The sequence below is a fragment of the Eptatretus burgeri genome, chromosome 8 (assembly GCF_056783735.1).
Source record: "Eptatretus burgeri isolate ZD-2024b chromosome 8, Ebu_testis_v1, whole genome shotgun sequence".
Classification (NCBI taxonomy): Eukaryota; Metazoa; Chordata; class Myxini; order Myxiniformes; family Myxinidae; genus Eptatretus; species Eptatretus burgeri.
In genome coordinates, this window is record NC_140968.1 from 38,500,487 (window position 1) to 38,524,790 (window position 24,304).

Below are 24,304 nucleotides of genomic sequence, written 5' to 3' on the forward strand. Positions count from 1 at the left end.
AAACTGTCATCCTGGTGTTTCACAGGCAAAGAAACTGTCATCCTGGTGTCATCACGGTGAATAGGGCGATTCAATGTGTGTTCCGTCCGGCGTCCCTGGGATAGACGTTAAACAGGTGTCCCGTCTGCCAGCATATGTTGGATGTTAAAGATCCCATGGTGTTCTTCATGAGGAGGAGGTGAGCTACTGCTGGCACCCTGAACATATGACAAATTCCTGCTATAACCAGCAGAGGGCATCCATCAGCAGCACAGCCATGCACCCAGCCAATGATGCTACCACACAACCTTGTGCTGCTTACCAACAAAGAAGCCAGCAGAAAGCATTTTTGTGTGCATTTCTTTCACACATCAAATTAGAAAGTTCACGTTCTTGAGTACGACATTTGAGGCAGTGACTGTATCAACATCAACAAGACGGTTTGGCAAGGATGTAATGCAATGCCCCAAGTATCGACTGTTTTGTGAAGCGTTGCAACAAATGTCTTGGAATTAACGCATGCAAGACTTTAAGAGGTTTTCAATCCTTATCAAGTAATTGAACAAGTAGAATGTGAGCAGTGAACCAAAATAGATCACTTCACTCTGAATACCAAGACTCCACCAGTGAATGGACTTCCCAACACCCTTTCAGAACCTCAAGAAAAGCTTGTCTGACAATTTCATTGAAAAAGTCTTGGAAAAATATCGTGCTGAAAAAAAAATAATTCCCCTGGTGGGAGATGGTGAATTTCATGTTATTGAAGACTTTTCAGAGAACTACAGTTTAGATCTGCAGGATGTAACTCAATCATCCAATTGGAACGACTTTGAAGCAACCATCCATTCTTTCCTGGTCTATCACAAAGGGAAGGCACAGCAACTTTGATCATCAGAGCTTCCTTGTGATCACCTACAGCACGTGACATAATGCTGTCACCATTTTGTTTTATAAGTGCTCGATTCGTTTCCTTAAAGGAAACATGGGAAAGTCAAACAAAGAGAATGTAATTTCTGATAGATACGTGGCCCAGAAAATAAAAATCGAAAAAATATTTCGGAACATATATATTTTGGTGATTTAGTGGACAATCTTTCCACAATCTCGATCTGTCTCTTGTACACTCTGCTCTCCTCATTCACACCCTCACTCCACCCCAACCACCTCCACCTGCAACAGACATATTCTTTCCCTACTTTTTCTGCCATCTCCTTAGCTTCTCTCCCCAGCCCTCCTTTTTACATTTCCTCCTTCCTTCCTAGTTTCAATTCACACCCCCATCCTCAAGTCTATGCACTGATGATAAGTCATGAAGGCAAGAAGCCATACATTTTCCTAGGGGTATATGAGAAAAAAAAAATTATTTGCTATCCTTGGCAAAACAAGGACAAATGTGTCCAAGAGCCACGTCCTAAAGGTTTTGTCTTCACCAGAAGAAGAACAAGAAGAGGAAGAAGAAGATGAAAAAAAAAAACTTCCGATATTTCGTCACATGCCTTGATTGAGCCAATAGCGACACCCGTCATAGACGATTGTCGTTCATGACGAGAAAATAGTGTATTTACGAAATTACAATACCTTAAATGGAATAATCTTTAAATAGTAACGTGAACTTTTCAAAACTTTAAAGCAAATGTCCGAATATATTTAAAAGTTCATGATAGACGCTCTCAAAAGGCACCCTCAATGCGAGGATGTGTACAGGTGTTTAGTGTTTCAGGAGATCTGGATCCTGTATATAAAAGAGCCGAGTCCTAAAGGTTTTGTCTTCACAAGAAGAAGAACAACAACAACAATAAGAACAAGAACAAGAACAAGAAGAAGAAAAAGAAGAGCTCTCTTAGAGCCACGTTCGCGACGCGGCTAAAAATATGAAGGCAAGAAGTTTTGTCTTCAAAAAAAGAAAGAAAAAAAGAAAAACAAAAGAAGAAAAAATTTATTTTGTTAAAATAAAATATGAAGGCAAGAAGCCATGCAAAATGCAAAACAGGAAAAAGAAAAGAAAAAGAGGATCAGTCTCAGGTCAAAGGAATGTAGGATTAAAGGAGGAAAGGGAAAAGAGAAAAGGAGACTAGAAGATAGGGTCAAAGAGGATAGGCTCGAAGAAAGGAGGTCAGGATTAAAGGAATGTCTTACACTTTCCCAGTGGTGAAGGCCTGGTGCATACAGTACATTTATAATGGAATTGTAAATGAACTAGCAAATTAGCAAGTAAAAATTAGTTGCACACTTCTTGAAATTGTACCATAATGACATCAAGTCTTCCCACTCAACCACTGTGACCATAAATTCTGGTACTGCTCTGAATGAGGGGAGGTGGGCTGCCAAAGAACATGTAACACAAGGCTTGACTTACTGATGGAATATCTTCAGCCTACCATGGTGACTCGACTTGGGCTCCAATGTAACAATAATAATAATAATAACAAGTCTGAAGACGACGATGGTTCACGAGCGGTATTTGAGAATGTAGATCGTTTCAGAAGTCAAGGATGAGACAATGTGATAATGTTTGACCAAGTTATACAAATGATAAACATGATGTGGTACGAGTGACAGGTTATTAGCTGCAAAATGTCGAAAAACCGGTTTCGTTCAACAACTTTCAAAATTTGACCTTTGCACAACCTTTAAAGGTCACAAAACAATGTTGTGGACATTAAAATAAGGAAACAGGATATGTGCCGTAGCTTATTGGAGTTAGTTCGTCGAAGAAGGTCGAAAACCCGGTTTGATTCACACAACTTTGAAAATTTCACCTTTGTGAACTTTAAAGGTCAAAGGTCAAGGATTATGACCTTTGGTGCAAAACTTCCTCTGGAACATTCCAGGAACAATATAACGTCATATAGGCTATATGGCATTTCGCACTCCTCGGATTATCCGTACTTTGATAAAATCAGCGTAAAAACAAACTTGAAGGGGGCGCCACGGGCAAGGTGTTCGAGATAGAGCAAAATGGTTTCAAGACTTTAGGTGGGGAATGACCTCAAGATTATGCATAAAAATATTGTCATCCTAGCTCTCAAAGTTTGGGCGATCGTACGATTTTTATGTCAAAATTCGAAATTTTCTGAGTTCGTGACCTTGACCTTCTTGACCTTGGGACGAAAATGAAAAATCGAGCTCCATGGGGCTATGCATGTGCTATTGGGCTAACCAAATACCGAAACCCCTGCCAGATTCGACAAACCCCCGAGGAGAAGATGCAAATTGAAATTGGCTACCCCCTAAAAACACAATTCGCAATTTTCTAAGTTTGTGACCTTGTGGCCTTGATCTTGGGACGAAAATGAAAAAAAAAAAATCGAGCTCTGTGGGGCTATGTAGGTGCCATTGGGCTAACCAAATACCGAAACCCCTGCCAGATTCGCAAAACCCTCGGAGAAGAAAATCTTTTGTCAAAATTCGCAATTTTCTAAGTTCGTGACCTTGTGACCTTGGAACGAAAATGAAAAAAAAAAAAAAATCGAGCTCCGAGGGGCTATGCAGGTGCCATTGGGCTAACCAAATACCGAAACCCCTGTCAGATTCGACAAACCCCCTAGGAAAAGATGCAAATTGAAATCGGCTACCCCCTAAAAACACGTTTTTGGGCGTGGCTCAGCCCATAATGGGCGCACCACGTCCATTTTCAAGAAAACACAACTAGATCATGATATAAACCTCCCACCAAAATTTTATCAGGATCGGATCAAAACCCACGTAGCTATGCTCAGGACAGACAGACAGACGGACACACAACAAAAACGAATATAGTGGTCACTTATTTTTTTCGTGAAAATATTTTTTTCACTTTTTTCGTGAACCAATAATAAGACAAAATCAATGAGCCCTCCAGTTGATACCCAAAGCGACTATGCACTGTACAATGGTTGTTCGTAAAATTTCTGCAAACATTATCTGAAAAATAATCCTTCTATGGTTTGAGGCAAAAGTTTCACAGTCTGACCTTTTCATGAGAATGAATTGTCATTTGTGAGCTTCAAGCACAGAAACATGGAGTTCGGTGAGCTCTTGTACTCACATCAACGGTATTCAATTGTTGAGTTTGTGCGTCTAAAAAATGTGTTAGCGTTCAAGACCATCTACCACACAAATTGAGACCCAGCCCCCTTTTTGACTTTTTTTCCATTTGGCCTAATGTCATCCTTCATGGACTACACTTTACCAGTGGTGAAGATATTACAAACACTGCAACTGTGGCATCAAGGAGATACAGATATCGACGGAAGGTGTACAATTGTTGACCGCAAGATGGCAGAAGTGGATCGATTCAAAAGGGGGAAATACTGTATTTTTAAGACTAAGGAATATGTTCTGTGCCAATTTCAACTGCAATCCATAGAATGTTTTTCTTTCAATGTTTGCAAATCTTTTTGGACACCCCCCACCCCCCACTCCTGTATAATTCCACACAATCACACCTTACTCATCATCTTGATTCCCATATTAAGAAGTTTCTTGGCAGCCTTGTAGTAGATCGTCTCTGGACGGTTGTATATCATTGCGTTGTCACACACAAGCTTAAAGTCCACCTGCATTCCAGAAGCAAAGTGTCAAAGAACTGCTCATTTTACTTGTCCTTAATCACCCATCACATCTCAGTTGCCTCTTCCATATTCTGTGTCTGTGTCTGTGTCTGTGTCTGTGTCTGTGTCTGTCTCCACTCCCTGCCTCCCCACTCTTTCAACCTCCCCCTCCCTCTCTCCTGTTCATGCACATGCCTTGAACTCTGCAAGTGAGTGATAATCATTCCTTTCCACCTTCTCCCGCATTGTACAGAAGTCCATGGGATGTTTTATTATCATGGAGTAGCCAGGTGCAATCACATCCGTCACGGGGAATGCAAAGAAACTGTGGGGGTCCTTTCTGCAAGGTACAGACCAAAGGCAAATAGTGTAAGATGGAAATGTCTTTCTCCTTCGATGCAGATAATTGTAGAAGCCACATTGCACCAAGAATCTGTGCAGGTGATCCCACTGCTGCAACGATATGCGGTTTAACACTATATTACATTTAACAATTAACCAAATAACACAGACACCTGGCTCACCTTTGAAGCTGCAACAGAAGATAATCGAGAAGTTGTTGCAATGGGCTCAGCTCTTGCACTGACAACAATAGGGCAAATACAGCAAAGCAACAACAAATCAACAATGACAATAACTTTCAGATGATTGAGGAACAGCAAGAAGAAATTGTGGTTGTCACGGTCATTAAGCCGGGAGGGATAATGGTTGGTGGAGGGGGGCGGGGAGGTTTGTCTCGTCAATTCAGAAAATGAATCACGAATAAGAAAATGGAAGTGAAAGGAGGGAGAGAGAGAAATTAAAGTAGGGAGACCATGATGGAGATAAAAGAAAAAGTAAGAGATTGGAGAAATATAGGTGTAAAGGGAGGGAAATAAAGTGTATGGGACACACTAAAATTGGGGGATAATTGGGGAGGAAGAATGAAAAACTCCATCTTTCTTACTTAACCATTTCACAAATAGCACCTGATACTAAATTTACACACAGGGGCCTCAATACATTAGATTATGGAGAAAAGCAGACTCGATATCTGCGATCACAAAGCAATCACCAAGGGTAACCCTCCCCCGGCTTGCCCTTGGCCCGTCATGCAATGATGGCCATTGTTTGTTGGGACCGCCACATGAGCTTGACCTTCAACATTTAGGGATAGAGTGTAAATAAAGAAATGTGTCCCCATCTATAATATATCCATAAAACTCAACATAATGAAAATCGGAGAAAAATTATTCAAGTTTTTATGAAAAAAAAGGTGTTTTTTTTGGTTTACTAGGTCACAATCCCAAAAAAGTAGATCAAGAACACAAATCAAATGCCAGCTGCACGACTGCAGTGTCGGTACACTATTATGATGCAAGGAGATCTTGGAAGGCCAAGCGGCCTTTGAGATTCCGCATTGGCAAAAAAAAAAGGCTTTTTTTTTCAGAGCACCATTTGACATTGACCTTTAACTCATTGGGGTATGATGTACATCAAGCGTAAATGCACCTTACTCTAAGCTATTTGGATAGGTCAATTTTGTTCCGATCGGACAAACCTTCGGCGAGTTTTGGTGAAAAATGTTAAAATGTCTATAATTGGGCCATGACCTTAAATATTGGGTCGAGGTCAAAAAGTCATACCCTATCCTAATGTTTCAACGCAAATTTGGTAGCATTCTGACTGGTGGGTATGGAGATATAAATTTTTGAAGAAATTTACTAAATCGGCAATTTTGACCTACTTAAAGTCACGTGACCGGAACAAACTTTGCAATCCCCGTTTCCAGGCAGGAGCAGAACGTTGCTGTCAAAGTTCAGCTGGATCAGCCCAGTGGTTTGGCCGGAGAAGTCAAAATAGGAGACGGACGGATGGACAGACTGACGGTGCATGACCACAATACCATATATCTGGAATTCCAATTTCAGATAAGCTAAAAATTGGGGGCACCATTTCCAGAAACCAACCCGATAGCAGCTATAATCCTCCCCCTATCCTATAGAGGAAACTTAATTAGCACCATACCACATCTCCCAGGCTCACCATTATCCTTATTACGACAGGCCCGTAGAGGACGTTCAGATACTGTGTCCACCTCCACTTTCTTTGGTGGACAGAACTCATCCTCAACCTCACTCTCTCCATCCTCCTTCTCTCTCTTCTTCTTCTAATATAAGGAAGCACGATTCAGCATTTTACCACATTAGTCTGTGAGTAAACCCAAAACTACAAAAAATGATGCAGTTTTGTCGAATGGAGATGTTAGGTTGTGTCATTCATTGCAATTATAAAATTAAGGACTCACTTATTGCAGAGACCTTGTGAAATGTTGTACAGTACTGTACTTCAAAAACACAATTTCATTGGTATACTTTTGATACGAGTGAGGTCTTCGATTAAATGCATACATACGTGTGACATCATTACCTTCTTTTTCTTCATGTCATCATCTGGTGGGTGATGGTCTTTCTCTTTGTCTTTTGCTTCTTTTCCCTTGTCCTTTTCTTTCTCTTTATCCTTTTCCGCTTTCCGCTTCTTCTTCTTCCTCCGTTCATGGTGCCGTGCATGAGTCAACTCGCCTGTGGCCTGGCTGTCATCAGGTACTGATGTATCGATAGTAAGCGGTGGCACCACCTTAAGCACCAATCGCAGAGGCTTTTCTGTCTGCTCCTCAACGTCTGTAACACAAGCTGCTGCAAAAAAAAGGAATTATTTTTGAAAATTTCATGTACTGCAGTATATTTAAGGCAGTGCCATTGTCACAAAGTAAGAATAATATTTTCACCCTGAAGTTCATTAACAAGACAGTTGTGTTGGCACATTAACAACTAGAAGGGAATTTGGTAGAGCGGTAGAAAAATCTAGTCGTCGGATCCAGATCTTCACCAAAATATAATCAGTTCGTCCTTGTTGCACACCCAACCAGGCGTGCGGGAAGGGGGGTGCTGAGGGCACTGCAGCACCCCCAAGCTGCGGGCAGGAGGAGCACAGCACCTCCTGCCTGCAAAAAAGTCTTTTTTTATATTAAATATATATATTAAAACGATATAATAAATAAATTTGCTTTGGGGAAGAAAATAAAAGTTTAAAAAATGTGTTTGTAAGTGTTTAGTGATCACAGACATGGAGATATTGCTACGGGGTTGGGGTTCACGACGACTCGAACACCATCGCTAAAATAGACAGCACCTCAGCACCCCCACTCAAAATACCTTCCCGCGTGCCTGCACCCAACCTGCCCACCGAATTTCATCTGGAACTGTCCACAACTTTTTCAGATATTTTTGCACACAAACAGACAAATAAACAAACAGGCAGAGAGGGGTGAAAACATAACCTCCTTCACCTTTGGTGGTGGAGGTAATAAGTTCAGAATCCAAACCATGAAAACTACTGCATTTCAGCTGCAATTTAACCAACAATCTCTGGGATGAGAGTCTAACAACCTTCTCACTAAGCGACTGTATCAATCCAGTACAAATGCTCCAAGGTAAGACAAACATTATGAACAATTAAAATAAAGGAGGAAAGTTTGCTTTTTAGCTTATCTGGAATCAGAATTCCCACTGAACCATTGGCTTACAATGCTGGCAAGCATTTTCAAATCCCATATACTACTATATTTATTTTTCCACTCTACTGCATGGTATTTGCAACTCCTCTTACTGATGCCGACAAATGTCTGTTTTACCCAGGATGTCAGATATGGATTTAGTATTTAAGCCTCCCCATATAGCATTGGGGAAGGCTTATTTATTGCAGTTGTAGGGTTTGTTTCGACAATTAACGCCCCCAATTTTTAATGGTTCCATCGAGTTTCTTCAACCCTGAGAAGTATGAAACCACAATTTAGAATAAGAAGGGGGAAAAAATCTCCCTGCACTCCCAATTTCCGAGCTATATCCATTTCCGAGTTGTATCTCAGAACCGGCTGGGACTTTCGGATTGAAATTTTGCATCAATAATGCAAATAGAAAATACGTGTGGTTGGCATAATTTTTGACGTTGACCTAATTTTAAGGTCATTACCTAATTAGACATTTTAACATTTTTAATCACAACACGACTAAGGTTTGTCTGATAAGAACAAAATTGCCCTCTCTCGATAGCCAGGAGCAAGGAGCATTTACATTGAATTTACATCATACTCCGAGTTAAATGTCAAAGTCTTACACCCCAAAAGGTAGTAAACCATCATTTATGTTTTTCTCACTTTTTTCTGCCAATGTCCGAGCTGTATCTCGGAATGAAATTTTGCATCACTAATGGGAATAGAAAGTATGCGGGGTTGACATCTCTTTTTGACCTTTCCCTAATTTTAAGGTCATGACCCAATCATGGACATGTTAACATTTTAAAAGAAATATCGACTAATGTTTGTCCGATCAGAATGAAATTGCTCTCTCCAGATAGCCTAAAACAATGTGCATTTATGCTTCATTTACATCATATCCCTCTGGGTTAAACATCAAGGTCAAATGGCGGTCTGAAAAAAAACAAAACATGTTTTTTTGTCATCGCTCAATTTTGGCAATGCAGAATCTCAAAGACCGCTTGACCTTACAAAATGTTCTTGCATCATAATAGTAGACCTACATTGAAGTTGTGCGCCCGATATTTGATTAGTGTCCTTGGCCTACTTCTTTCGGATTGTGACCAAATTTACAAAAAAAAATATCTTTTTGATTATAACTTGAATAATTTTCCTCCTATATTCATGATGTTAAGTTTTATGGAGATATTGCAGATGGGGACACATTTTCGTTATTTACACGCTATCTATAAATGTTGAAGGTCAAGGTCATATGGAGGGCCAAAAAGAATATGGCTATCATTGGATCATGAGCCAAGGGTAAGTCGCGGGAATTGCCAAAAGGTAAGCCTGTTGGGGGAGGCTCATCTTGGTTTGCATTGTGATAGTAGATATCGAGTTTCAGTTGCATGTCAAAATGAAATATTGCTGGTCTCGGGTCATACCACTACAGGTCGGTGGTCTGTGGCCCGAGGGCGGGCCCCAGATACCTGAGGTTCCTTGAGGGTCTCTCCTGCATTCTTAGCCATTTCTGACCCCAAAAATGACTTTTATTTGTGCCAACATTTTGGTACTTGTAAGCATAATGTAATATTTAAAAAAATCAAAATTTGTTTGACCAACACTAATACACTAGAAGGGCACTTGGTGGAGTGCATACCTCTGCCATGCAATGCCTGATCCAGTCGAACATATCAGGCCAAATAATTTTTTGAAATGTCATGCTATATATCGTTTTTGGCACCATCTCTCAATGGTGAAGAATCACTTTGAGAATTAAAAAATTCTCGCATCCAGATCCGGATTCAGATCTTCAACAAAATCGAATCAATTCGTCCTTGTCATACACCGAACAGGTCCACCAAGTTTCATCCGAATCCATTCAAAACCTTTTGAGATATCTTGCTACATATCGATTTTGGCCCCATCTCTCAATGGTGAAGAATCACTTAAAAAAATTCTCGTAGTCGGATCCGGATCCAGATGTTCACCAAAATCTAATCAGTTATTCCTTGACCCACACCCAACCTGTCCACACAATGTCATCCAAATCCATTCATAATTTTTTGAGATATCCTGCACACAAACAAAACAAACAAACAAACAGACAGACAGGGGTGAAAACATAACCTCCTTCCACCTTTGGTGGTGGAGGTAATAACATGTCTTGGAAAAATATACTCACAGTCAAACGTTACTACATGCTAACAATGGAACGAATGCAAAAATTGACTGGCATTCCAAAAACTGCATTTTTTTGCTCATTTGTAAATTTGGTCTGGCCTGTGTACATGGATATTTTGCCTTTGAATTTGAGATACGAATCTTTACCTTTGAGTATATTTTGTCTTTGAACTTGTTGGAACTCATGTATTAAAGAGTTCATAATTGAAATTAAATTTAATCGCTGATATTTTCATTCAATAACTTAACTAACCGTTATTTTCATTCAATAACTTACCGAGGGGTGATGCTGCTCTCAGTGCCAGACAAGGTCTGCGCTCGTGAAGCGAAAATCAGGGTTAAGCCATCAGTAGCATACGTACGTATGGCAAACGCTGTACATCGTACGTGTCTGCATTTTGTTAAGATCGTACAACAAAAACCGTTCAGCGAAGGAAATTGAAACTTTACCACATGTTACATAACCATGTGATATATAGCGGTCACTCTTTTGAGGTCAACATAGGCCAAAGGTCAACATTGCCCAGATTTCTAAAGTTGGCAATTTTCATCCGATTGACTTGAAATTTGAACAGCATTTTCACATCACCTCACTGAATCCTCAATTTTCATCTGATTGACTTGAAATTAATTTGAAGAGGATTTGCACATGTGGTCACTGAATTCAACTACCAATTATTTTTGAGTTCAACATACGCCAAAAGGTCAACATAAGCCGGATTTCTAAAATTGTCAATTTTCATCCGATTGACTTGAAATTTGAACAAGATTTTCATAAAAATGACCATCACGTGTCATGTGATCTGGCAGTCATATTGGATTGAAGGGACAAATCTTTGAAAATCTTCATTGGAAAACAGCTTAACCGATCAATGCAAAATTAAACAAATTCATGAACTACCCATAAAAATATTGTTTGATAAAGATGATGTCATCAGTCGCGTGGTCTAGCAACCAGATTGAATGAAAGAAAAAAAAACCTTTAAAAACAAGAGTTGGCTCAAACCAAGTCCTTCTCAAGACTGCACGGGGCATGTATGCTATGAATCCATCCATTGGGACCGTACTCTGTGCAGAGCGTCGGTGCTGCCGAAACAGTCTCCTTGGCTATTCGGCACAATCCTGGACGGGTCACCACTCCAACACAGGATACCAGCAAACTGGCACTCATTTTGCAGACCTCAGAAGGACGACAGGCAGAGTCAACCCCACCTGGTATTAATTCAACTTCTGAGTGGGATTTGAACTCTTAATCAAAGGATCTCAAGACCACCAACCGAACCATTAAGCCAAAAACAGGCAGATTCCATGAATACCATCTAGTTTTTTCTATAGATATAGGCTTGGAACTTTGTAGAATGTATTTATTCGGCCTTCATGAACACACGCGACTTTTCCACACTTCAATCAGGTGGAATGCAATTATTGCAGAGCGGGAAACACTCCCAGCAACTGCTGAACCCACAGCAAAAGGACAGTCTTTCATAAATAAGTACGAATCGACAATCATGTTGTCGAAACCTTCATGACCACCATCCTTGAGGCTGCCCATTGATATCTTGGAATTCACTGCAGGTCAATGAAGAATTTGTCTCTCAAGGGACACTGGATACCATTGATCAGTCACAGGGCCAGGCTTAATGGCAGAGCTGAGCTGTTCAGAGAAATGAGGCGTAAAACTGAACGTGCGCTGAGGATGGACAAGGAGGCCGAAGTGCGAGGAATCTGTGAGGGAGTAGAGCATCACCTGTGGTCAAGTGATTCTCACCCTGCTTCCAGGGGAATTCGCGCATTGCGTTCATCCAAGCACATCCCTCGGTTAACTGCAGTTAGAGCAGAGGGTGGTGGGCTCTTGAAAGAGGAGTCTGAAGTGAAGGCTCGCTGGGCCGTTTACTTTGAGCGGCTGTACCAGACTGATCCACCAGCTGTAGAGTTGGATGTAAGGGGTGTAACTATTCCTATTGCTGACCCTCCAATCAACTGCGATCCACCTTCGTTTGTGGAAACACATGCTGTGGTGAACCAGTTGAAATGGGGGTAAAGCTCCTAGGATTTGTGGCATCCATGCTGAACTTCTCAAGGCTGGTCAAAATGCTGTACTCATGTTGCTGCATGCAGTTCAGTGCTCTACCTAGAACACAGGCAGAGTACAGAACTCATCCCAACTGACTGGAAGAGAAGCCTTGTTGTCCCTCAACAGAAAGGGAAGGGTGTGGCCAGGATTGCAAAAACTACTGAGGAGTGATGCTGCTCTCAGTGCTGGGCAAGGTCTTTTCTCGATTAATTCTTGACAGGGTTCGCCACCATCTGCTTGAGCACCAGCGCCCAGAGCAGTCAGGCTTTACACCAAAGAGGTCAACGATTGACCGTATCCTTGCCCTTCGGGTCCTCGCCGAACGCAGACGAGAGTTTCGGCAAGGGCTGCTTGCAGCCTATGTTGATCTCTGTAAAGCGTTCGATTCAGTGAATCGGGATGTCCTCTGGAGGATTCTTGGTCTTCGTGGGGTGCCACCAAAACTGATCGATCTTATTTATGAACTATACATTGGTACTGAGAGTGCTGTGAGATTTGGTGATACCATCTCAGACTTATTTCCAGTTGTTACTGGAGTTTGTCATGGGTGTGTCCTGGCCCCAACACTTTTCAGTGCTTGTATGGACTGGATTCTGGGGAGGATGTCAGAGAGATCAAGCTGCGGTGCATCATTTGGGAATGTCAAGATCTCTGATCTTGATTTCGCAGATGATGCAGTCATCTTTGAGGAGACTCTGGATATCCTTTTGAGGGCCCTCGAGGTGCGGATTGAGGAGTTGGATCCGCTGGAATTATGGGTTTCCTGGGTCAAAACTAAGATCCAGGCTTTCACTGACATATTGGATGCTGCCATCTTGTCTGTACCTGTTTGTTGAGAGAATGTTGAGGTCACGGAGAGACTCACTTCCCTTGTAAAGTAAAAATCATGTCTCTGTTGGCTGTGAGCCAGAGGTCAATAGACCTCTGGGTCAGGTCTGGGGATTCATGGATTCACTGGATTATGGGGTGTGCCACTGTCGGTACCTGTGCAGCAGGACGAAAGTCCAAGTCTTCAGGTCATTGGTGCTTCCAGTCTTGCTCTACGGATGTGAGACTTGGACTCTGACTTGGGATCTGAGACGGAGATGAATGACTTTGGTACCAGGTCTCTTCAGAGAATCCTTTGCTATTGCTGGTCAGACATTGTGTCCAACGAGCGGTTGCTGAGAGAGACTCAAATGAGATTTGTTACTTGCATAGTCTGTGAGCATCAGCTGCGGCTGCATGGACATGGGGCTCATTTTCCTGATGCTGATCCTGCTCACCATATTCTCTCACCGAGGGAGCCTCATGAGTGGAGGAGGCCAATGGGCTGACCACGTGCCTCATGGTTGAAGCAGGTTGATCGGCATCTCGACGACTTGGGGAATGGCCAGGCATCCCCCTGGGGGATGACCAGACAGAGGCCCCGAGAGTACCGGCGGAAAGTGGATGCAGCGACGCGCTGCATGCTCCCACACCTAACCTGACCTGTAGAAACGGTCTGTCTCCGAAGTTTTTGATCCGTTCACGTATTAGAGGGCTAATTATTGTGGCTGTGAAGATTTTGTGTTGTGCTCCACAATACCACAAACCACCCAGCTGTTCTTTCAAAGGTGTCTGCAGATCAAATGATCATTTGGATTAATCGGGCTGGTGAATAGCCCAAAAGCTTGTGACGCTGTTCTCCACATTTCTTCTTCTTCTTATTCCATAACGGCCACAATTATTCCCATTTTCTTGTAGGGTTGACTGGGGTAAGTTTTTGGTCCAAGTCTTTCATGAACTGGCTGGCAATTCCTGATATTCGACTAAATATTTCGGGAATTTGTATTTTGCTCAGGGTGCCGGAGATAGCTCGCCGACTCTTCGCGAGAGGACACCATAGGATCTTTAACGTCCACCAACGAATGCAGGTAGACAGGACACCTAAATTAATGTCCTTCCGAGGGACGGCACACACATTGATGAATGACCCTGTCTGCGGATGACACTTTATCGCTGGGTCACGATTCAAACCCAGGCGAGACAGCTTCGAGGCGAGTGTGCGTACCTCCAGAGTCGAGGGCTCTCGGCCATCCTACCAGTCCCACTACTCTCCACTCATGCTTTTCTCAAACATATATTCCTCCGATCTTTTTCCTTCACTCCAAGCGAACAAATTATGTATGTAGATGCTTCATACTATACGTTGAACAAAGAGAAAAAAAAATTATATTAATAAAAAAATCTGACAAAGTTCCAATAATTTTTCAAAATCGCTTTTGACAACTATCTGCATCAGTGATGAGATTCAGGATAAAATATACTGCAGCAGTCTGATCGAAAGGAAGACAAATTTTGGTTCACAAACGCCAGCCAGAGTGACCGCTATATTCGTTATGTGTCTGTCTGTGTGTCTGTGTGTCTGTGTGTCTGTGTGTCTGTGTGTCTGTGTGTCTGTGTGTCTGTGTGTCTGTGTGTCTGTGTGTCTGTCCAGAGCATAACTCCGTGGACTTTGATCCGATCTTGATGAAACTTGGTTATGTGTTCGATATCAATGTCGAGTTGTGTTTTCCTGGATGAGGGCGTGCTACGCCCATAAAATACCCATTTTTAGGGGGTAGTCAGATTAAAAATCTATCTTCTCTGAGGGAATTTACTGAATGGAATGGGTTCTTCGGTATTTGAATAGCAAAATTAATTATCTAAAACTTGTCGTTGTCCGATGTTTCATTATCATCCCAAGGTCAAGGTCACAAGGTCAAAAACTTAGAAAATTGCGAATTTTTGACATAAAAATCATACGACTGCCCAAATTTGAGAGCTCGGCTGACGATATTTTTATGCATAATCTTGAGGTCATTCGCCACCAAAGTCTTGAAACCATTTTGCTCCATCTCGAACACCTTGCCCGTGGCGCCCCCTTCAAGTTTGTTTTTACGCTGATTTCATCAAAGTATGGATAATCTGAGGAGTGCGAAATGCCATATAGCCTATATGACGTTATATTGTTTCTGGAATGTTCCAGAGGAAGTTTTGCACCAAAGGTCATAATCCTTGACCTTTAAAGGCCACACATTTTCAAAGTTGTGGGAATCAAACCGGGTTTTCGACCTTCTTCGACAAACTAACTCCATTAAGCTATAGCACGTATCCTGTTTCCTTATTTTAATGTCCACAACATTGTTTTGTGACCTTTAAAGGTGATGCAAAGGTCAAATTTTGAAAGTTGTTGAACGAAACCGGGTTTTCGACATTTTGCAGCTAATAACCTGTCACTCGTACCACATCATGTTGATCATTTTTATAACTTGGTCAAAAATTATCACATTGTCTCATCCTTGACTTCTGAAACAATCTACATTGTCAAATACCGCTCGTAAACCATCGTCGTCTTCAGACTTGTACTTGTTCAACTTCATCATACACTTCGCCAATTGGACGATCAATAACACCAACAAGTCAATCACAAATCGGGAGCACGTTTGGTTAAATTTGATGACGTATTTCAGGCAGATGACGTATTTTTAGAACCTCATGGAGGATCTCTCAGTCTTACTCACGTTGTTGTTCTTCATCTTCTTCTTGTGGACTTTTTAGATCCTTGTGGAGGATCTCTAAGTCTTACTCACGTTGTTGTTCTTCATCGTCTTCTTGTGGACTATTTTTGTTTCACAGCCTAAAGTTTTCATCGAAACTTCCTGAAACTTGGCATACATATGTAAAAATTCCCTGCGCAGACATTAACCATCTCCGATTTTGAAAATTCCTCCTACAAAAAAGTTATGACGTCAAAATATCTCCGCTAATCGAAATCGCCTAAAAATTATCTCTGAAACTAGGCAAACCTTTTGAATTATGTTTGTGGGAATCGAACAGGGCATTAGCAGAGATGAATTACCGCATATATGATGCATCACTATGACGTCATATCAATTTTTATGACGTCATTCCTATTTTTTGACATTTTTTTGTTTCACAACCCAGAGTTTTCATCAGATCTTCGTGAAACTTGCCATGTATATGCAGGAAGCCCACGCGCAGGCAGTAACCATCTCCGATTTTGGAAATTCTTCTTAGAAAAAAATGTTGACGTCATAATATCGCCGCTAATGGAAATCGCCTCTGCCATTATCTCTGAAACTAGGCAAGCTGTTTGAATTTTGTTTGCGGGAATCAAGCCGGGCATTAGCACAGATAATTTATTGCAAACCTCATACATCACAATGACGTCATATTCGTTTTATGACGTCATCATTAAGAGGACGAGGATCTTAGCTCATTTGAGCTTGTTATTTTTTGCAGGAAAGTCCAAAAGCAGGGAATTTTAAACGTAGGGACACGAGAGCTGGAAATCCCATGCTGCTCCGTTTACATGTCGTGGCGAGGACACGCGAATTCAATGCCAGCATGCCAGGAACGGACACGGAAAAAAGATCGACGCGGACACAACGTCACGTGCCGCACCACGACAACACACAGAACGGCGCGTGCGTGTTTCTCGTCACAAGTGAATCCTCTCCAGTCACAGAGAGGATTTCGTGCACTGTCGACGTCCCCCCACCCCCCACCGCAATTCGAGAGAGCTTTTATTTACAAATCCAACACGAAAGTGATGCACAATAAACATCACGTTCGTCTGTGGCGGTGCACGGCGTCCACAACCGAAATTAATATCCACGTCCGACCATGACGGCGAAAGCACCGCATCCGCAAGGCCATGAGGGCCACCGCCATTCCACAAACCTTCATAGTCACGTTTGTGCTTCTTGTGCTTCTTTCCCATTGCTTCTGCAGCACGAACAGCGGCGCGGACTACGGGACGATCCACCGCAATTGCAGACTGCAGAAGCGGTTGTTTGAGACGGCGGTACGCGCTGACGACACCCGCCTGCCTACGTCATTGCGTGGAATAAACGACGAGTCACGCTACGCAACGTCACTGTGCTCACAAATTTCATCTTCTCCTTCTCCTTCTCCTTCTCCTTCTCCTTCTCCTTCTCCTTCTCCTTCTCCTTCTCCTTCTCCTTCTTCAGGGTAAATGGCGTTTTTGAGCCGAAAGGTTCTACATGCGCCATTCACCGAAACACTTCGGCAGGAGTCGGCAAGTTCTCGCAGACTTTATATCGTTTGATCCGTTTCTTTAACGAATTTTAAAACCAATTTGAAAAGTCGAGGGTGCTTGTGGTTAAACCGGCAAAGGATATGCGGCACACCCAACCAACCGATCTCCATCTCTCTCACACATGAGAAAAGGTGAGATCTGGGTCCCCTGAATGGAGGACATTTTATAAAGACGTGTTCCAAAAGTTCAGAACCTTACCACCACTCGCAGGACCCAGCAGGGCGACTCCCTATCCGATGTGAACAGGAATTTAGACCACAATGTCCGAGTCTGAGCCTGCAGGTGAAGGTCGATGATTACCAGGGCTGTTGAGGTTCCAAGCAGCAAGCTAGCACTTGCCAAGCCAGCCGTTCCTTATCAACGGTTTTGAATGGGGTGCTTGCTTCAGTTCGCCACTTGGCGAGCGCTCCGCAAGAAACTTGGCAACTGAACACAAACCTGCGCCACAAAGGTTAACGGGATTCCCAAGCGGAGCACCAGGGCCAAAACACCAATCTTGATGAGATTGAAATCAACTTCAATATCACTCATCACACAAGGCGCCCGACTGGGCCAAAACACCAATCTTGATGAGATTGAAATCAACTTCAATATCACTCTTCACACAATGCGCCTGACTGGGCCAAAACACCAATCTTGATGAGATTGAAATCAACTTCAATATCACTCTTCACACAATGTGCCTGACTGGGCCAAAACACCAATCTTTATGAGATTGAAATCAACTTCAATATCACTCTTCACACAACGTGCCCGACTGGGCCAAAACACCAATCTTGATGAGATTGAAATCAACTTCAATATCACTCTTCACACAAGGCGCCGGACTGGGCCAAAACACCAATCTTGATGAGATTGAAATCAACTTCAATATCACTCTTCACACAAGGCGCCGGACTGGGCCAAAACACCAATCTTGGTGAGATTGAAATCAACTTCAATATCACTCTTCACACAAGGTGCCGGACTGGGCCAAAACACCAATCTTGGTGAGATTGAAATCAACTTCAATATCACTCTTCACACAACGTGCCCGACTGGGCCAAAACACCAATCTTTATGAGATTGAAATCAACTTCAATATCACTCATCACACAAGGCGCCCGACTGGGCCAAAACACCAATCTTTATGAGATTGAAATCAACTTCAATATCACTCTTCACACAAGGCGCCGGACTGGGCCAAAACACCAATCTTTATGAGATTGAAATCAACTTCAATATCACTCTTCACACAACGTGCCTGACTGGGCCAAAACACCAATCTTTATGAGATTGAAATCAACTTCAATATCACTCTTCACACAAGGTGCCCGACTGGGCCAAAACACCAATCTTGATGAGATTGAAATCAACTTCAATATCACTCTTCACACAACGTGCCTGACTGGGCCAAAACACCAATCTTTATGAGATTGAAATCAACTTCAATATCACTCTTCACACAATGTGCCCGACTGGGCCAAAACACCAATCTTGATGAGATTGAAATCAACTTCAATATCACTCTTCACACAACGTGCCTGACTGGGCCAAAACACCAATCTTTATGAGATTGAAATCAACTTCAATATCACTCTTCACACAATGTGCCCGACTGGGCCAAAACACCAATCTTGATGAGATTGAAATCAACTTCAATATCACTCATCACACAAGGCGCCGGACTGGGCCAAAACACCAATCTTGATGAGATTGAAATCAACTTCAATATCACTCTTCACACAATGCGCCTGACTGCGCCAAAACACCAATCTTTATGAGATTGAAATCAACTTCAATATCACTCTTCACACAACGTGCCCGACTGGGCCAAAACACCAATCTTGATGAGATTGAAATCAACTTCAATATCACTCTTCACACAAGGTGCCCGACTGGGCCAAAACACCAATCTTGATGAGATTGAAATCAACTTCAATATCACTCATCACACAAGGCGCCCGACTGGGCCAAAACACCAATCTTGGTGAGATTGAAATCAACTTCAATATCACTCTTCACACAATGCGCCTGACTGGGCCAAAACACCAATCTTTATGAGATTGAAATCAACTTCAATATCACTCTTCACACAACGTGCCCGACTGGGCCAAAACACCAATCTTGATGAGATTGAAATCAACTTCAATATCACTCTTCACACAAGGTGCCCGACTGGGCCAAAACACCAATCTTGATGAGATTGAAATCAACTTCAATATCACTCTTCACACAAGGCGCCGGACTGGGCCAAAACACCAATCTTGGTGAGATTGAAATCAACTTCAATATCACTCTTCACACAAGGTGCCGGACTGGGCCAAAACACCAATCTTGGTGAGATTGAAATCAACTTCAATATCACTCTTCACACAACGTGCCCGACTGGGCCAAAACACTAATCTTTATGAGATTGAAATCAACTTCAATATCACTCATCACACAAGGCGCCCGACTGGGCCAAAACACCAATCTTTATGAGATTGAAATCAACTTCAATATCACTCTTCACACAAGGCGCCGGACTGGGCCAAAACACCAATCTTTATGAGATTGAAATCAACTTCAATATCACTCTTCACACAACGTGCCTGACTGGACCAAAACACCAATCTTTATGAGATTGAAATCAACTTCAATATCACTCTTCACACAAGGTGCCCGACTGGGCCAAAACACCAATCTTGATGAGATTGAAATCAACTTCAATATCACTCTTCACACAACGTGCCCGACTGGGCCAAAACACCAATCTTTATGAGATTGAAATCAACTTCAATATCACTCTTCACACAATGTGCCCGACTGGGCCAAAACACCAATCTTGATGAGATTGAAATCAACTTCAATATCACTCTTCACACAACGTGCCTGACTGGGCCAAAACACCAATCTTTATGAGATTGAAATCAACTTCAATATCACTCTTCACACAATGTGCCCGACTGGGCCAAAACACCAATCTTGATGAGATTGAAATCAACTTCAATATCACTCATCACACAAGGCGCCGGACTGGGCCAAAACACCAATCTTGATGAGATTGAAATCAACTTCAATATCACTCTTCACACAAGGCGCCCGACTGGGCCAAAACACCAATCTTGATGAGATTGAAATCAACTTCAATATCACTCTTCACACAAGGCGCCCGACTGGGCCAAAACACCAATCTTGATGAGATTGAAATCAACTTCAATATCACTCTTCACACAATGTGCCCGACTGGGCCAAAACACCAATCTTTATGAGATTGAAATCAACTTCAATATCACTCTTCACACAATGTGCCCGACTGGGCCAAAACACCAATCTTGATGAGATTGAAATCAACTTCAATATCACTCATCACACAAGGTGCCCGACTGGGCCAAAACACCAATCTTGATGAGATTGAAATCAACTTCAATATCACTCTTCACACAAGGCGCCGGACTGGGCCAAAACACCAATCTTGATGAGATTGAAATCAACTTCAATATCACTCATCACACAAGGCGCCCGACTGGGCCAAAACACCAATCTTGATGAGATTGAAATCAACTTCAATATCACTCTTCACACAAGGCGCCTGACTGGGCCAAAACACCAATCTTGATGAGATTGAAATCAACTTCAATATCACTCTTCACACAAGGCGCCGGACTGGGCCAAAACACCAATCTTGATGAGATTGAAATCAACTTCAATATCACTCTTCACACAAGGCGCCGGACTGGGCCAAAACACCAATCTTGATGAGATTGAAATCAACTTCAATATCACTCTTCAAACAATGTGCCCGACTGGGCCAAAACACCAATCTTGATGAGATTGAAATCAACTTCAATATCACTCTTCACACAAGGCGCCGGACTGGGCCAAAACACCAATCTTGATGAGATTGAAATCAACTTCAATATCACTCTTCACACAATGTGCCCGACTGGGCCAAAACACCAATCTTGATGAGATTGAAATCAACTTCAATATCACTCATCACACAAGGCGCCCGACTGGGCCAAAACACCAATCTTGATGAGATTGAAATCAACTTCAATATCACTCTTCACACAATGTGCCCGACTGGGCCAAAACACCAATCTTGATGAGATTGAAATCAACTTCAATATCACTCTTCACACAACGTGCCCGACTGGGCCAAAACACCAATCTTGATGAGATTGAAATCAACTTCAATATCACTCTTCACACAATGTGCCCGACTGGGCCAAAACACCAATCTTGATGAGATTGAAATCAACTTCAATATCACTCTTCACACAACGTGCCCGACTGGGCCAAAACCATGCTTGCCCAGAATGGCCCCTGCACAGTAAACCCGTGCTCACACAAACACGGAGGACAGAACAACATAATGGCGTAACCCCTTATTTTGGTTCACGAGCGCCAGCCAGAGTGACCACTATATTTGTTATGTCTGTGTGTCTGTCCAGAGCACAACTTCGTGGGATGTGATCCGATTTGGATGAAACTTGAATATGATATTGATATCAATGCCTAGTTTTGTCTTCCTGGCGATGGGCGTCCCACGCCCATTGTTGGCGGAGCCATGCCCACTCGTAATATACATTTTTTTTCAAATTATTTTCTCGATTTTTTTAATCGAAATTCCAGCTCAATAAATTGTGCGCATTGGCCATATGTAAAGGATATAAAAAAATTCAGTTTGATTCGGTCAATTTTGAGGGAGAAGATAGGTTTTGAAGAAATGGGCGGTGACAGATAGTGGGGTCGCAGCTAAGATTGAGAAAAACTATGTCGTGAGACTGAGACTTTGCATTACAGTGAGACGTCTTATCACGCGCCTTTTTGGTTCACGAGCGCCAGCCAGAGTGACCACTATATTCGTTATGTCTGTGTGTCTGTCTGTTGGGTCGTCGATCTCGTCTACCATTATTATCAGTATTTCCGTCGATATGTTGGGTAGTCGATAAAGTCGAAAAAAAATGTTTTTTTATCTACCCTTATTATCACTTTTTCCGTTGATATGTTTGGCTGTATGTCTGTCTGTATGTCTGTATATCTGTATGTCTGTATGTCTGTATGTCTTCCAGAGGTTCCACATGAAACTGGTTCGGTCCAGTGCTCCGTTAATACAATGGTGATTTCGATGAAACTTGGTGGGTAGGTTCATACCATGACCTAGTTGTGTGCAAATGAGAACAGTTGCTATGGAGACCACCGTTGCCTAGCAACAGGACTTTGAAATTTTTGAAAAATCATACAAAAATTATTTTTTCGAAAATCAAAAATCGGGCCATAAGCGACTGTGGGCAGTACATTCAGCCATATTGTCAAAAATTTCCAGCCGGATCCTATGAAAACTGTCAGAGAAGATAGACTGAGTGAACCCTGGTCGAAAACAATAAAAAAACGAAGTTCGTTTTATATCTCAGAGACTGTGAGTCAGATATACATGAAACTGGTATGGTCAGTTCATGGTATGTCCTGGTCATGTGTGAGAAAGAACCGTTGCTATGAACCCCTCCGTTGCCTAGCAACGGCCGAAAAACCTCTAAATGTGGGGGTATTTTAACGAAAAAACAATCTGCAGCATTAACCCTTGAAGCTGGAATCATGAATTTTCTTGTGCTCAATCCTCAGGTCATTCCCCATCGAACGGGCCCATCGCGTCAGGTGCTATTGGGTAGGCGACTACCCATGTCCGCCTACCGGCTTGCTTGTCTGTCTGTCTGTCTGTATGTATATCTGTTCGGTCCAGTGCTCCGTTAATACAATGGCGATTTTGATGAAACTTGGTTGGTAGGTTCATACCATGACCTAGTTGTGTGCAAATGAGAACTGTTGATATGGACCCATCCGTTGCCGAGCAACGGACCTTTGAAATTTTCAAAAAACTCTCAAAAATTTTTTTTTTCGAAAATCAAAAATCGGGCCATGAGCTACTGTGTGCAGTACATTCAGCCATATTGTCAAAAATTCCCAGCCGGATCCTATGAAAACTGTCGGAGAAGATAGACTTTGAATGAACCCTGGTCAAAAACAATAAAAAAACGAAGTTCGTTATATCTCAGAGACTATGAGTCAGATATACATGAAACTGGTATGGTAGGTTCATGGTATGTCCTGGTTATGTGTGGGAAAGAACCGTTGCTATGGACCCCTCCGTTGCCTAGCAACGGCCGAAAAACCTCTAAATGTGGGGGTATTTTAACGAAAAAACAATCTGCAGCATTAACCCTTGAAGCTAGAATCATGAATTTTCTTGTGCTTAATCCTCAGGTCATTCCCCATCGAAAGGGCCCATCGCGTCAGATTCTATTGGGTAGTCGACTTCCCATGTCCGCCTACCGGCTTGTCTGTCTGTGTGTCTGTCTGTCCAGAGCATAACTCCGTGGACTTTGATCCGATCTTGATGAAACTTGGTTATGTGTTCAATATCAATGTCTAGTTGTGTTTTCCTTGATGAGGGCGTGCCATTGTGGGCGGAGCCACGCCCCAAAAATAGCCATTTTTAGGGGGTAGTCGGATTAAAAATCTATCTTCACCGAGGGAATTGACTGAATGCAATGGGTTCTTTGGAATTTCAATTGCAAAATGAATTATCTAAAACTTGTCGTTGTCCGATTTTTCATTTTTGTCCCAAGGTCAAGGTCACAAGGTCAAAAACTCAGAAAATTGCGAATTTTGACATAAAAATCATACGACCGCTCAAACTTTGAGAGCTCGGACGACAATATTTTTTATGCATAATCTTGAGGTCATTCCCCACCTAAAGTCTTGAAACCATTTTGCTCTATCTCGAACACCTTGCTCGTGCTGCCCCCTTCAAGTTTGTTTTTACGCTGATTTCATCAAAGTATGGATAATCCGAGGAGTGTGAAATGCCATATAGCCTATATGACATTATATTGTTCCTGGAATGTTAAAGAGGAAGTTTTGCACCAAAGGTCATAATCCTTGACCTTTGACCTTTGAAGGCCACAAAG

At 42.3% G+C, this 24,304-nt stretch overlaps 1 protein-coding gene across 6 annotated transcripts in view; it reads right to left on the reverse strand.

Annotated features, from left to right (window-relative positions):
• The window catches only part of LOC147021562 (bromodomain-containing protein 9-like), a 62,225-nt gene extending 45,077 nt beyond the window's left edge, over positions 1-17,148 (reverse strand). For 5 of the 6 annotated variants that reach the window (XM_085891613.1, XM_085891616.1, XM_085891615.1 and 2 more), the window contains exons 1-6: positions 16,991-17,148; positions 6,921-7,186; positions 6,537-6,660; positions 5,036-5,093; positions 4,707-4,851; positions 4,407-4,517 (exon numbers count right to left, since the gene is read on the reverse strand). In XM_085891613.1, the coding sequence (XP_085747739.1) occupies positions 4,407-4,517; positions 4,707-4,851; positions 5,036-5,093; positions 6,537-6,660; positions 6,921-7,186; positions 16,991-17,030 (744 nt within the window). In that variant the 5' untranslated portion in view covers positions 17,031-17,148. The remainder of the gene's footprint in view (positions 1-4,406; positions 4,518-4,706; positions 4,852-5,035; positions 5,094-6,536; positions 6,661-6,920; positions 7,187-16,990) is intronic. The other variant, XM_085891612.1, reaches the window with a different exon arrangement.
• Positions 17,149-24,304: the final 7,156 nt, after the last annotated feature.